The sequence below is a fragment of the Serinus canaria genome, chromosome 1A, assembly GCF_022539315.1.
Source record: "Serinus canaria isolate serCan28SL12 chromosome 1A, serCan2020, whole genome shotgun sequence".
Lineage (NCBI taxonomy): Eukaryota > Metazoa > Chordata > Aves > Passeriformes > Fringillidae > Serinus > Serinus canaria.
Window position 1 is genome coordinate 27,674,833 of NC_066314.1, and position 12,942 is coordinate 27,687,774.

General features: G+C 37.8%; 1 protein-coding gene across 1 annotated transcript in view; it reads left to right on the forward strand.

The window, feature by feature from the left end:
- CNTN1 (contactin 1) overlaps positions 1-12,062 on the forward strand; it is a 212,273-nt gene extending 200,211 nt beyond the window's left edge. The window contains exon 24 of the mRNA XM_050982023.1: positions 9,541-12,062. Within this exon, the coding sequence (XP_050837980.1) occupies positions 9,541-9,620 (80 nt within the window). The 3' untranslated portion in view covers positions 9,621-12,062. The remainder of the gene's footprint in view (positions 1-9,540) is intronic.
- The last annotated feature ends 880 nt before the right edge of the window (positions 12,063-12,942 follow it).

Sequence of the window (12,942 nt, forward strand, 5' to 3'; positions counted from 1 at the left end):
ATTTTGTGTGCCATGTTGTATGAGACTATTTTGGGATAGTAACTGCTTAAAAAAACCTGAACTATATTGTTGTATTATCATGCACCAGGACAATCACTTTTAATGTATGTTAAAAGTTGCAAAAATGTCTAGGCAACTGCTGTCTTCAGGACCTGTCCTAAGTATCTTTGTATCAAACATTCATTACAACCCGCCATTGGTGAGGTGCAAAGGGCCTTTAGGTCACAGCTGGCAGATTGCTTCCCAGACCAAAAGCATCATGTCAGTGCAATCTCAAGCCCAAGCTGATCAGTCTTGCCAGGACTATGACCTGTCCCAAGTATGCCTGTACAGAATTAGCACCACTGGGAGAGTTAGTGCCCTGCTAATGCTGATTTGCAGAGTTTTGCATTGAACTGTCTTCCCCACTGCAGGCAAGTTTTCATCCATAAATTCTACCGTACACCAGCTAGACAGACAGGGACTGTGCCTCTGGTGACCTAGACAGAGACAGCATTCCCTGGGCTCAGTTTAGGAAAGCTTGAAAAAGAGACAAAAGGCAAGGTAGTCTCTTTGGAACACGTAGTATACAGCCAATCAGGAAAGAATTTCAGGTTATTTCTAGGCTGCTTTTCCAAAAAGCAGAACAATGTATAGTTTTAACGCCTACACATGGCAAATTATGTCTGCGAATATTTATTCTTAAGGAAATCTTCCAGTAAAGCATTAGGGTTTAGAATATTTATCCGAAAAGAATGATAGAGTAGTTATTTTTTTTCTAGATTACGGTTTTTCTCAGAGAATTGCAAAGAAGAGAAGATGTAGTTAGATAGGAATGCACGTTGTGGTGCTTGACTGACCAAAATGGAAGTTACATATTTACATGGAGATGTAAACAATTGCTAAAGCAAAGCATAAGGCATCTTACCAAACTCACAGAGGAGTATTGCCTTACATGGCCTTTAGGCATCTGATTCCAGTGATTGCAAACCTACCTTATTTTGTGCAAAAGTCAACGGGGAGAATTGAACAGCTAGGACAGAGGTTCCAAATAGCCTATATGGCCAGGAATGGCAGGATCTTAAACAAGGAGTGTCTACAGCACCCATGTGTCATCCAAGTGGGTGTTTCCCTGCTGTTCGCTGGATATCAGATCCAAAGTAATCTACACAACATGGCTGAATTAGGTGTCTAAACTCTCATTATAATCAGTTGTCATCTAGGGTGTAAGTCAGAATGTTAAACAAAGCCTGTAGCATTTGAGATGCCCTGGTTTACCAAGGACATCCTGGGGAATCTCAAATGCTACATCCAGGGGCATAATTCTGGCAGGCATGACATGAAATACTGGGGACCTGAGGCCTTCTGGATTGGCAGATTGTCTTGGTTTGGGAGAAATTTGGAAGGGAGCTTCCAAAGGGATGATTCCTTAAAGGGCAAAATTCATCAGTCCTTCCCTCCACCTGTCCAGGCGATGAACTTCCTTCAAGAAAAGTGGAAAAAACTGTTTATTATCAAGCAAAGTATTTACAAGCATAAAAAAATGAATAATATTAAACAATAAAATCTTTTGCTGTTTGAAGAGAGGGGAAATTCAGAAAGCCCTTCTGTAGTTCAGAGAGTGCTCTGTGGCTGTTTCTCAGCTCACTCAGTCTCTCAGTCCTTCTGGTGCTGGAATGCACCATCCTGGGCCCCCAGTGGGCCACAAGTGTGAGCTCACAGTGTTTTTTCTGGGTTTTCAGTCCAGAACAGGTTTGAACAGTTCCAGGAAAAGAAAAAGCCACAGTCTGAGGAACTTCTCTGCCTCAGCTAGCTAAAACCTAACTGAAAGCAAAGGAGAGCTCTCTCCTGCTCCCTGTCTGTGCTGCAGACAACGCACGCCCAGAGAGACCTGCAGCTCTTGTCTTTTGTTTTTGAATACAGCTCTGAAAAATATCCACTGCTTTTCCTTCTCTCCCAGATCTATTTTTAAAGGCACAAAACTTCTTTCTGGGCTAAAGAGATGAAAGGGAATGTAATTCAGCATCATAAAGTCATCCCAGGACACAGGTGGAGGCCAGACAGGACACCAGCAGACATCTTTTATCCTGCATTTCAAATTCAGGAGCACTAACTGGCCCTGAGGTCCTTACATAGGGACTAAAATTGTAGCATGCTTTAACTAACATAATTACATTTGAATTTCAAATGGAAAAGAAACTAGAAGTAGATTTTATTTCTATCTCAATTCCTTGTTCAAGGGAAAAACCTCCTTTTTGTTCTCCTCATCCTCTTCCATCTCACAGAAGACCCAGTCACCTGCAAAGGGGGAGGCAAGTATCCTGCAGCCACTTTGCTCTCATGTAACCAGTCAGCTTCCAACAGGTTACACTATTTTAGTTGTGAGTGATACAAATGAAGTTTACCAAACAGTATCTAAAGCTGTCTTGCATGCCTTTCTTTTTAGTGAACATCTTGAAATAAAAGTTCTTATCATAAAATATATGTGCATTCCAGCATACAGCTATAATCAGCCATGATCTTTTGTATTTTATTGGCCAGTGCCTTTTGTAGAGCAAGGAGCTTTATTTTTTAAGCCCATTATAGTAAATTAATGAGCTACACAATTTAAAATTCATTCTTGAGTTACCACAACCAGATGAAGTTGGAATGACTTGATTAGCCAATGGAGTCATTTTCAAGAGTTAATAATAGGCTTATCTGTTTCCTTTGAAATATAGTAAAGGCTGAGAAATTTTTTTGTCTCTTGCATGATATTTGGACTGCATTACTTTGTCATATTACTAATATTAGTGTAATCAAAACAATCTTGCAATCAGTAGGAACTAAAGCCATATGGTGCTTGGTTCTTTTTTCACTTCCCTTGCGTAACTGCACTGGCCCCAGTGCAGTTGTTTTATGCCAGAGTAAGGAAAAATAGAATGTAGCTCTCAAGTTTTAAATATTTATCCAGGATGGGAAAGAGAGGAGGGTTACTCTTCTTATTTGGATAAATATTAGGGAAGAAAGGGAAGTACCATACACCTTCAGCTTCACATGTGAAATCAGGTCAGTGTCTCAGTTTTAATAGTGGCATGGACCAAGAATGGTTTATGTGTTGCATATGCTTATAGCAAGAGAACAAAATTACAGTTTCTCTGTGTTCAGTGCACACACACATATATATACACATATGAATTCCATTTGCCAGAGGCATGTTTCAGGATCCTAAAATAGTATTTACTTTGAAGTACAGCTCTTTCAAAGGAAAATCCGTAAATTTTGCCTGTACTAATTTTCACAATCCTTTTAATTATCTTTTAATTTTTTCAATTACTATTTGAAAGGAGACAAATGTTTGTTGCACACATTAGTATCAAGTAAGTCGGGTGATCATTCACTTCTTGTGGGGTATAATCACAATCTTTTGATTGTGATTTGAAAATGCCCATCTGTTGCAAAGATTGTTGTAGTGATATGAGGAGATGAACACAGGTAAAAATGGTAATACTGAAGAAAACAGACTGTCCCTAGCAGGGGCATGACAGTCCTCTGTTCCTTCCTCGCCTTGGAACTTTTTATGCATCTGGTACAAGAATACAGCAAAAAGCTTCTACTGAACTAAAAGTACATTTCTGAAAGAGCTCTCCTCTAAAATAAGAGTAGCTTTCAAATGCATTTGCTGTTGTCTCATGGCTGAAAAATTAAGTAGAAAATACTCAGAATGCCCTCTAACATGGTACATACATATGCTTAAATCAACATATTTTGCTCTCCGGTATTTTTCTTGATTTTTCTTCATCATCACATTTCATCACAATTCTAATTTATTGGTATTGCCTCCTTCCAAGCCTTTGTTTGATTGCATAAGGTGACAATTCCATGCATTGCAACATACTCAGTGATAAAACAAGTGATATCTTGAAAAACCATATTCTCATTAATTTCAATTTTTTCTCTTTTTCTTCTACTTAAACTCCAAGGTTGACAGATAGTGGAAATATTTTCATATCTTGTTATGCTTTCTTAGTCTGCATTATCCTGTGATAATCCCTGTTTCCTCTTTTCCTTTCTGCAGTGACTTTAATGCCCAATTTAAGATTTTTTTTCTGCCTTGTTGAAGAGCAAGGTCAAATTGAAGCTGATCTGTCCTGTTAGAAAAAATTATTTTCTTTGCTGCTTCTCAGTCCATTATTTTCATTGTCTGTATACTTTTCGTGCTGCTCTCCAGCCCTGGGTGCTGCTCGTTCCCACTGATCATTCCTTGTGGTGCTGCAGTACCCAGGGAGCAGAGGGAGGGAGGCTGTGCCACTATTTTGCACCTGAAGAGTTTCTGCTGTTTACACATTGCACCCTGTGGCTTTTTAAATGTGACTATTTGCAAGCCAAAAAGAGTGCCACAGCTAGTGTATAGTTGGGCTGAATTTATTTGTAAGAAAAATTCACAAATCCCTATTTTCTTGAACAAGGAGGAGTACAAATCCCTAGATACTCCAGCTGGCCAAAGATCCTCTGCCTAGTTCATAGAAGAATCTCCTCATGCTATTATTTGTTGCATGCACAACTTTACTCTCTGTGCAAAAGAATCTGTGATGAATATTAGCATATGTGAGGGGGAAGAGGTATTTGAGAAATAACCTATGTTTATTGACAGCTACGTAATAACCCAACAACTGAAAATGTTCTGACTTTTCTTGGACTCCTGGTCATCTTTTCATGTTGGCAGCCCAGGTCTGTGGCAGGGCTGGAATCAATGAAATAGAAGCCCCAGCTGCTGACAATGCCAAGGTTCCAGGTGCTATTGGCAGAACAAAACAAAATGTTTCCTTGACAGAATTTTCAAGTAGGAGAGGACAGACTTAACATTATGGGGTGGAAAAACCACCCAGACCATCAGCAGCAATTCAAATATATTTTTCTTAGGATAGATGAACCTGTTCACCAGATGCACAACAAACCTTAGCACAGCCCAAAGCATGGGCAGATGGACAGACAAATTTGTTTCCATCCCATACATCTACTCTGCTACAAAACCAGTAAATCACAGAGTTGTGAATCACTCCATAGTGCCTTTCTTGAACGGTTTATGGCACAGGCAAGAGGAAAATTTCCTCATGCACAAACAAAGGTTTCCTAGACAAGGGAAAGTTGGATGCTTGATTCAGTAATGATGCCAGTGATGCAGATAAGTATATTATAATTAGTTCTGTTATTTTCCATTTTCCATTAATAGGGATAACAGAATTTAAATCATGTCAGCTGATACTACCTATTTCTTTTGCAGTAGTCTTTCGTGGAGACAGTATTTCCAGCTGGGACAAGAGCAATTTCTTTTCAATTTCCAGTTGAAAGAACAACAAACCCACCTCTTTGTTTTATGCAGTTTGAAGAAATATATTTCACCCCATTTCTGTTTTTCTGTTTTACCTGAGTAAATATGAAAACACTGAGAAAACAGATACAAATGAGGCCTAACAGTTGATAAAGAAACTAATGACTGGAACAGGCAAAAATCCCTTCATTTTTTTCAGATGGCCTATTTTTTTCACACAGAAGTGGACAAACTTAGGCTCAAGGAGAAACAGAATATGAGAAGGCTTTGCAATTAACCTTCTTGTAGTAAAAAGGAGAGCTAAAAACCAGATAGCCCTAATGGAATATAGGTCCTTGGATCCTGGAACAAAAAGGAGAGTGTTATTGACAGGAAAATGAGTAGGAGTTTCTTTCAGAAAAAAAGAAATCTGTTTTACAAAACAGTCACAAAGACAGACTGTCATGAGTGAGTTTTTAGGTTGTTTGAAGAATCACCAGCAAAGGTATCAGCAAAAGCAGATTTAATGTAAAAATGAAAGTACGACAAAGTTGGTTGGTAAGGTTCACTCTTCTACTTGCTAGATGGACAAAACACAGAAAAAACCCACAGAAAAATCATAATAAAATCTAAAATCAGTCTAAAACTAAAATCAACCTAAAATTATCTACATGGAGGTAGGGAATAGAAAAAGGTATGGATGGGGAAGGGTGAAGATAAAAAGGAATAAGGGAGACTCTCTATTTGTGTCAAAATGTTTCAAGGGGACCCCCTTTACCAAACTTAGCCTTCAACTTGACCAGTGGTTTAGGCCTAGAGTTTTTAGCAGCACTTAAACTTAACAGCACTTAATCAATGGCCTAATTTGAGCAATTTAGGAAAAGGTTCTGTAGAATTTACTGTAAGCATGGCAGTAACTCTCTCATAGGCCTGACTTACAAATTCTCAAGTATTCTAAGCATACTTGAGAATCCCAGAGCAACATTGGCAGTGCATTTGCTGTGGCATGGTCACACTCACACTCACACAGACCTAAAGGAGTGTGTGAATAATTCCCACTGAGTTCAGTCAAGAGCTCCTGTTGAATGCATTTGTATCTTCTCCGCAGGCAAAGAGTTGAGCCTCAAGGAGGGGGATTATCAGCCCAGGCTGTGTCCTTGGCATTCATCAGCAGTCCCCTGAGCATAGCAAACTGGAGAGTTTGCTGGCTCTGAGAGGCCCCACTTAGAGGGAGGTTGCAGCTTGCTGTGGTCTGAGAGAGATCTCAAAGGTCCTTATTTTTCACAATGAAAAGACACTGATGTTGGGAAAAGGGCCAAAAATATCATATATAAAGATAAGTAACATTTAAAGAAAATAATGATGTAACAAATTGTCACAAAGGCTTAAGAAATACATCAAAGTCGGAACTGTTTTAAGGCATGTTTCATTTAGGCATTGATTGTATTTCTTTTGAGTATATTTGGGATATTTGCTGGATACTGTTCAATATGTCAATAAAATTTAGGATCTCCTTTCAGAAATGTGAAAGTTTCATCCTGGATGTTATGGGATTGAGATGGCAACGGAGAATTTAAAATAATGATAGAAAGCTGTGGATTAGTGGGACTTTACAAGGAGTTCCTGTGATACATAAAGATCTAGCTGAAGGAAAAGCCATGCAGCAGTTCTTCTTTTCATTTACTCAGACAGATGAACAACCACGTGTGTGAGAAAGGCTTCTGAGAACAGGAGACAGAAAAAAAAGTTAGGTTAACTGCATGCATCCCATACAGATTTTATTTGATGCTAAACTACATTCTGGCTGCATGTTTCTCTAGATAGTTTAGACCTAAACTTAAAAATTATCAACTGAAGGAATTATATACCAGACAGTAGTAAAGCCCATGCAAGATTTCACTATTTTTGCTTGGGACTCTTGGGGAAAAAAAAAAAAAAAAAAAGAACAACTACAAAAAAAACCAAAACAAAACAAAACAAAAAAAAAACCACCTGAAAAAACCTACCAAAAACCAAAACAACCAAAGAAAAAGACAAAAAACCCCCAAAACAAAATAAAACAAAACAAAACCCACAAACCCCCCCCACACACACAAAAAAAAAAAAACAAACCAAAAAACCCCAAACAAGAAAAAAAAAAAAAAAAACCCAGCCTAATTTAAGGGCATGTGTTCTGTTTATTTAAAAGAAGTGAGGACTCTTGATAGTAAGTTCAAGTTCACACATGGTGCATTAGTGGTAGTTGGGTTGTGTGATGCTGATTTGGTTTTGACACTGATTTTGCTGGCTTTAGTTTACAATTGTTTGCACACAGGATCCATAAAATGCTGGTTAACAGGAGAGATCACACATTATAACTCTGAGGAGAGAAAGAATCTTTAGGCACTACATATATCCAGCTCATACCTGGCCAGACTTCAGAGGGAGCTTAATAATCCTTCTCTTCTAATTTACATCCACATGTTTATTTGTACACTTCCATTAAGTCTTTATCTGGCATTTCTCTAGCTTTTAAAGGTTGCTGGAACTGACAGATCACAATTGCATTACTGCAAAGAATTTTAATTCTCTTAATTCCTGTAGTCTGTTCTTAGGCAAAGCTTTTCTTAACTTTCATTCATGAGCTACAGGAGTGTACTGAACGTCATGCAATGGCAAATAGTGTTTCCAGTAAAGTATGGATCCTTACATGTAGGTCAGTAACCCAGCAAGAAAGAAAAATATGATCTGCTTAATGTGCATTTATCTTGCTAAGGTTCTGTTAATGTGCTGTCCTAGGATAGGACTTGCTTTATTTAAGAAAGCTGGTAAATGTATCTCTGCAACAGTGCCTAAACCCTGTAAGGAACCACTATAATGATGTGAATTGCTAACTATTCTGGAGCCAGTAAGCATATCTCAGAGGAAGATTTATTATTCCTTTTTCTCTGTGGAACAGCAGCATGCAAACAGATGTTTCCTCATACTTGCACATCATTCAGCTTTACTCAGCAAACTTTTTGTCGTGTTTTTCTCCATTAGAAGCATTCAAAATATTCATTTGTGTCTTTTCAACTGCATTATCCTGGTCTGACAAAAGCAGAATACATTTTCTGTGGATATTCTTAAGCACAAAACCTGTTTTTTTCCCCCTTATGGCTTCATTAATTAACTCTACTTGGCTATTTAAGAATAAAAGCGAAATATTTATGTGCCTCATAAATCACTAAAAAATAAGATAAATATACCCCTGTACTTTCACAGTTTGTCATGCTTGTTTTTAGGCCTGCTGAAATCTCTGCTGCTCAGTTTGTGCATTACCTTCTCAGTGTGGTTTTTCTTCATTTAACATTTTCTGGAGAGCTGTCCAATGAGTGTGTCCCAGCAGCACCTCAGGACCTTCAGCACCAGCTGCAAGCACTTCTTTGCTAAGTGTTCCACAGCAGTAAGCTAGGTCCTGCACTGCCCATCTACTGTCCTGATATAGACAAGCCCTCTCTGGGGTGAAAGGATAACCAGTTCTCAGGCTCCTTTGGCCCATCCCCAAGACTGACAGCCAGGCACAGTTTGGCTGGGTTTTTTTCTCATATAGATGCTTCTTAGGAAGCATCTCAGTGAGCTGGACCATCGCAACACAAACCTCTGAACAATAGCAATTCTTATTTCTGTTTGCCAGAGTGAGTCTTGTAAAGTTTGTAAGCCATAGATTAATATTTTATGTCTTAAAATATTTGTTTATGAAATACCCTTGTGACTTTAACAGACATAAATGCCACACTGCTAGAAGTTGGCCATCTGGACTTTGTAGTCTGGCAGGTAAACAAACGGACCAGGCTCTTTGACATCTCTCAGATTATTGCTGTTCCTATGAGCATTAACATTTCCAAAGGTGTCTCTTTGCTTTGTCACATTTCAAAGACTCCATTAATTTTGTTTTCACATGCTTAAATATTTATTTTGACCTTTTGACTCCTGGTATAATAACCTCCTGGCTTGTCAGACTGGCCAAATCAAAATACACTGATGTGTCCTGAATGGCCTTGTTTCTTGTATAAACATGCTGCATAAACATGCAGCTCTTGCAGAACAAAAGAGTGAGTCCTCCGCCCTACTGCCACAAGTCTCTTTGTCCATTTGAGATTATTCATACAGGTAGGGGCAGTGCTGAGATATGCCAGCTGGTTTCCAGCCTCCAGCCTCTGTGGACTTCAGGATCGTTCCCCCCACTGCAAGCAGTGCTGAAGTAGGACCGAGTAAGACCAATGCTGTGTTGTTTTCTGTTGGATGCACAGGTGCCGCTGTTGGAGTACCAACTCTGCTCCTGGTCCTAGTGGTGCCTGCCCTGGGTGTCCTTGCCTGCTCGGGATTCTGAATGTAGCTGGATTCACCTTGTCCTCCACGTAACACAAAGGATTCCCTTTGATGATGAGGACCACGATTCTTTTTGATTCCTGTGTCACCATCCTAAGCCAAATAAATTACACTCTATAAAGAATTACCCTACCGATTTCCTATGAACTTTAAGAGGACTGAGGCATCCAGGAACTCCTTCATGAAGTAAATCAACTTTTGAACGACTAAGAATTTTTAACTTGTTCCAATATGCCTTATAAAACACTTATGCTGATCTGTGACAGTTGCATGATTCGGTCCAATGGGGCAAGTTACAGTGTTAAAACCCAATAACATAGGCTGTACAGTGAAAGTAAAATCACCATACGTAGGTGCTTTAACTTGAATAACAAATTGTGAAATATAATAGAGATTGAAATGTTGATTGTATGTGATAAATGTAAGAGTACTACGTCTGTCTGTACTATCCTATATGTTTTGTGTACTGCATATTTTTGAATAGCCCCGCCATCATTTATTGGGATTACTGGTTTTTAGAGAGACAGTCAAAGCAAAAACATTTAATTATTTAGAGCTATATTTCTTGAGGTTATTGGGTAGAATTTGAAAGAATTGAAATAAAAGCAGTGATAAGGATTTTTTGTTTTAAATATGTTCAGAACACCCGAGCATGGATAGCATGCTCAGCTTAAAGGAATTTACCTGTGCTTCACTGACCCGAGATTTATTATATTCTTTTCTTAAAAGAATTCTGTTGAAAAATTCTGTTATGGTAATTGTTGCTGGTTTTGGGAGTCAAATGTCAGCTTTCAGGGAAGCAGCGTAATGTATTGGTTTTGATTTAGTCTTATTCCTATTGTTATTATTAAGGTAGCAATATAACACTTAGGCGTTTGGAGATGAAGTCCATGCTAAGAACAGCCAAGTGGACCATGAAGTGGTAGGAAACATATGTTATTTTTTAAAGTGAAAAGATTTAAAATATAAAAAAAGAAAAAGATATACAATAAATGGCAAAAGCAGAGTAGCACAGTAAAAAATAATTATATTTACATTTTTATGCTGCAGACACCAGGTGTTACCTTCCTGTATTGAAGGCGTACATTTGGGAGAACTATATGCTTTTTCAAGAACTTGATATTATTCTAATGTTCATAGTGTTGTAAATAAGAGTTTTAAAGTTCTGAGACCATTTCTCTATTTGACAGAGTACTGGATGATCCAACTGTGTGTTAGTACGTGAAAGTCAGATCCCAACTGTTAGTCAAAGCTACATGTTTACTATGGCCTTTTCAAAATGGGAATCTATTAGAGATAGAGAATGTTTTTGTTCTGACTGTGTCTAGAGTGTTTCAGTGCTGGGTTTCTTTGTTGGTTTGTTTGGGGTTTTTTAAGTTGTTAAAGAAATGCACATTCCTTTCATTTTCCATGGTATGCTGGGAAGTAGTTTGAGTGTGAATGATGAAGAAACACAGTGATGTTGAATCAGCTGGCTCAAGTAATAGTGCAATGTCTGATGCTTCAAGAATTATAAGCTTTGAATCATATTTTATTAGCACAACCTTGCTAGCTACTTAGAAATAGATTTTATCTTTTTAGAACTGATACTGTAGAGGTCCATAATAATATTTACATGAAGCAAGAATAGGTCTATTAATAATTTACACCCCTTTCTTTTATTTGTATAATTTTGTACTATATATTTACATGTAAAAGTGTAGAGTCTTCATTAATAAATATCAATAATATGGTTTTAGTTTAATTTTAACTATTTGTTACAAGATGAAAATTTTTTAAATAGGCAAAAGTGATACTCCCCTATAGAGGAATGTCAAAGTGTCAAACACTACTGAGTTTCATAAATTGTATAATTATTTGAAAGAGAAATGAGCTGTCTTCATACGTAAGAGACATATGCTGTAAGCCTTCTGTACAAAAAAATGTGTTTTATTGTGCTTCATTTGGTTTTGTTCTTTTGCAGTATGACTCATTTTTATATAATATACAACCACAAGTACATCTTTTGCCAAATGCATGATTGCCTTTTACTTTTCTAATACATGGTGTAAGAAGCAAAACTCTTTCATTTTTGCATGGAAATTACCTGGGAAGGAAAGCCACTTCTCTTTTTTTAAATCAGCAACATGGATGAGGTAGGTGTCACATACTGATGAGATAGTTGGAGAATTTTCTGTTTCACATAATTGTGTAAATTTGACTGGGACCTTCAGCTTCAAATTGTTGTCAAGAAAAACTAACTAATGTATCATCTGCTTTAAAATGCAAGGTTCTTAATTAAAGTTTATATAGATAGACATATTTGTTGTTTCCTTATATTTCAGGAAAATTGATATTGCTATTATTTGATACTGATGAATATTGAACTGTTTTTTTAGTTACTTTTTATCTTTTCTTTTCAAATGAGTAGAACAGGACTGTGCTTTGTCCTTTTTATGAATGAAAAGTAAATGACAATTAAATAAATGTATTAATGTTACTCAAAGCATTATAACTGTCTTTTGAATTGGAGCTTTCTAATTTCATAACAGCAGTGTGGTCATTTGTGATAGTAAAGGTGTGCATAGAATGAAATCCTGGGTATCCCTGCCCTGCCTTCCTGTGACTATTGCTGGAGTTTAAGAGTTTTCTGCATGATATGCTTTGATTATAGGTGATACAGATAGAAAGAACCTCCTAAAATCAGTAAGAGAAAGCATCCTGACAGCTTTTCAGCATTTTTGGAATCAAGAAATAATTAAGGAGAGTATTTTTTCAGGTAACATTTTCTATTTCAGTAGATATAGGTCATGATTTAACACCAGCCAGCAACTATTCCCCACACAGCTGTTCACTCACTATCTGATCATGAGTGGAGAGAAAATCAGAACAGTAAAAGTGAGAAAGCTCATGGATTGAGATAAAGACAGTTAAATAGGAAAAACAAAAGCCATGCACAGATGCACAGCAAAACAAAGGATTCATTCACCACTTACCATGGGCAGGCAGGTGTTCAGCCATCCCCAGGAAAACGGGGATGCAGCATGGGTAATGGTGACTGGGAAGACAAATGCCATCACTCTGAATGTTCCCCACTCCCTTCATCTTCCCCAAGCTCTATATGCTGAGGGTGGTGGTGTATGGTCTGGGATATCCCTTTGGTCATTTTGGGGTCAGCTGTCCCCGGCTGTCCCTTCCCAATTCCTTCTGCACCCTTCTCCATTTCCTCCAGAGATGATTCACTTCTTTTAACCTTTCTACTACTAATTCCTTTTGCTTTGCCTTTTTAAAATTATTCTTGTTTCCAAAAACAGAAGAAAGGAGAGAATGCACAAAAGTCCTCA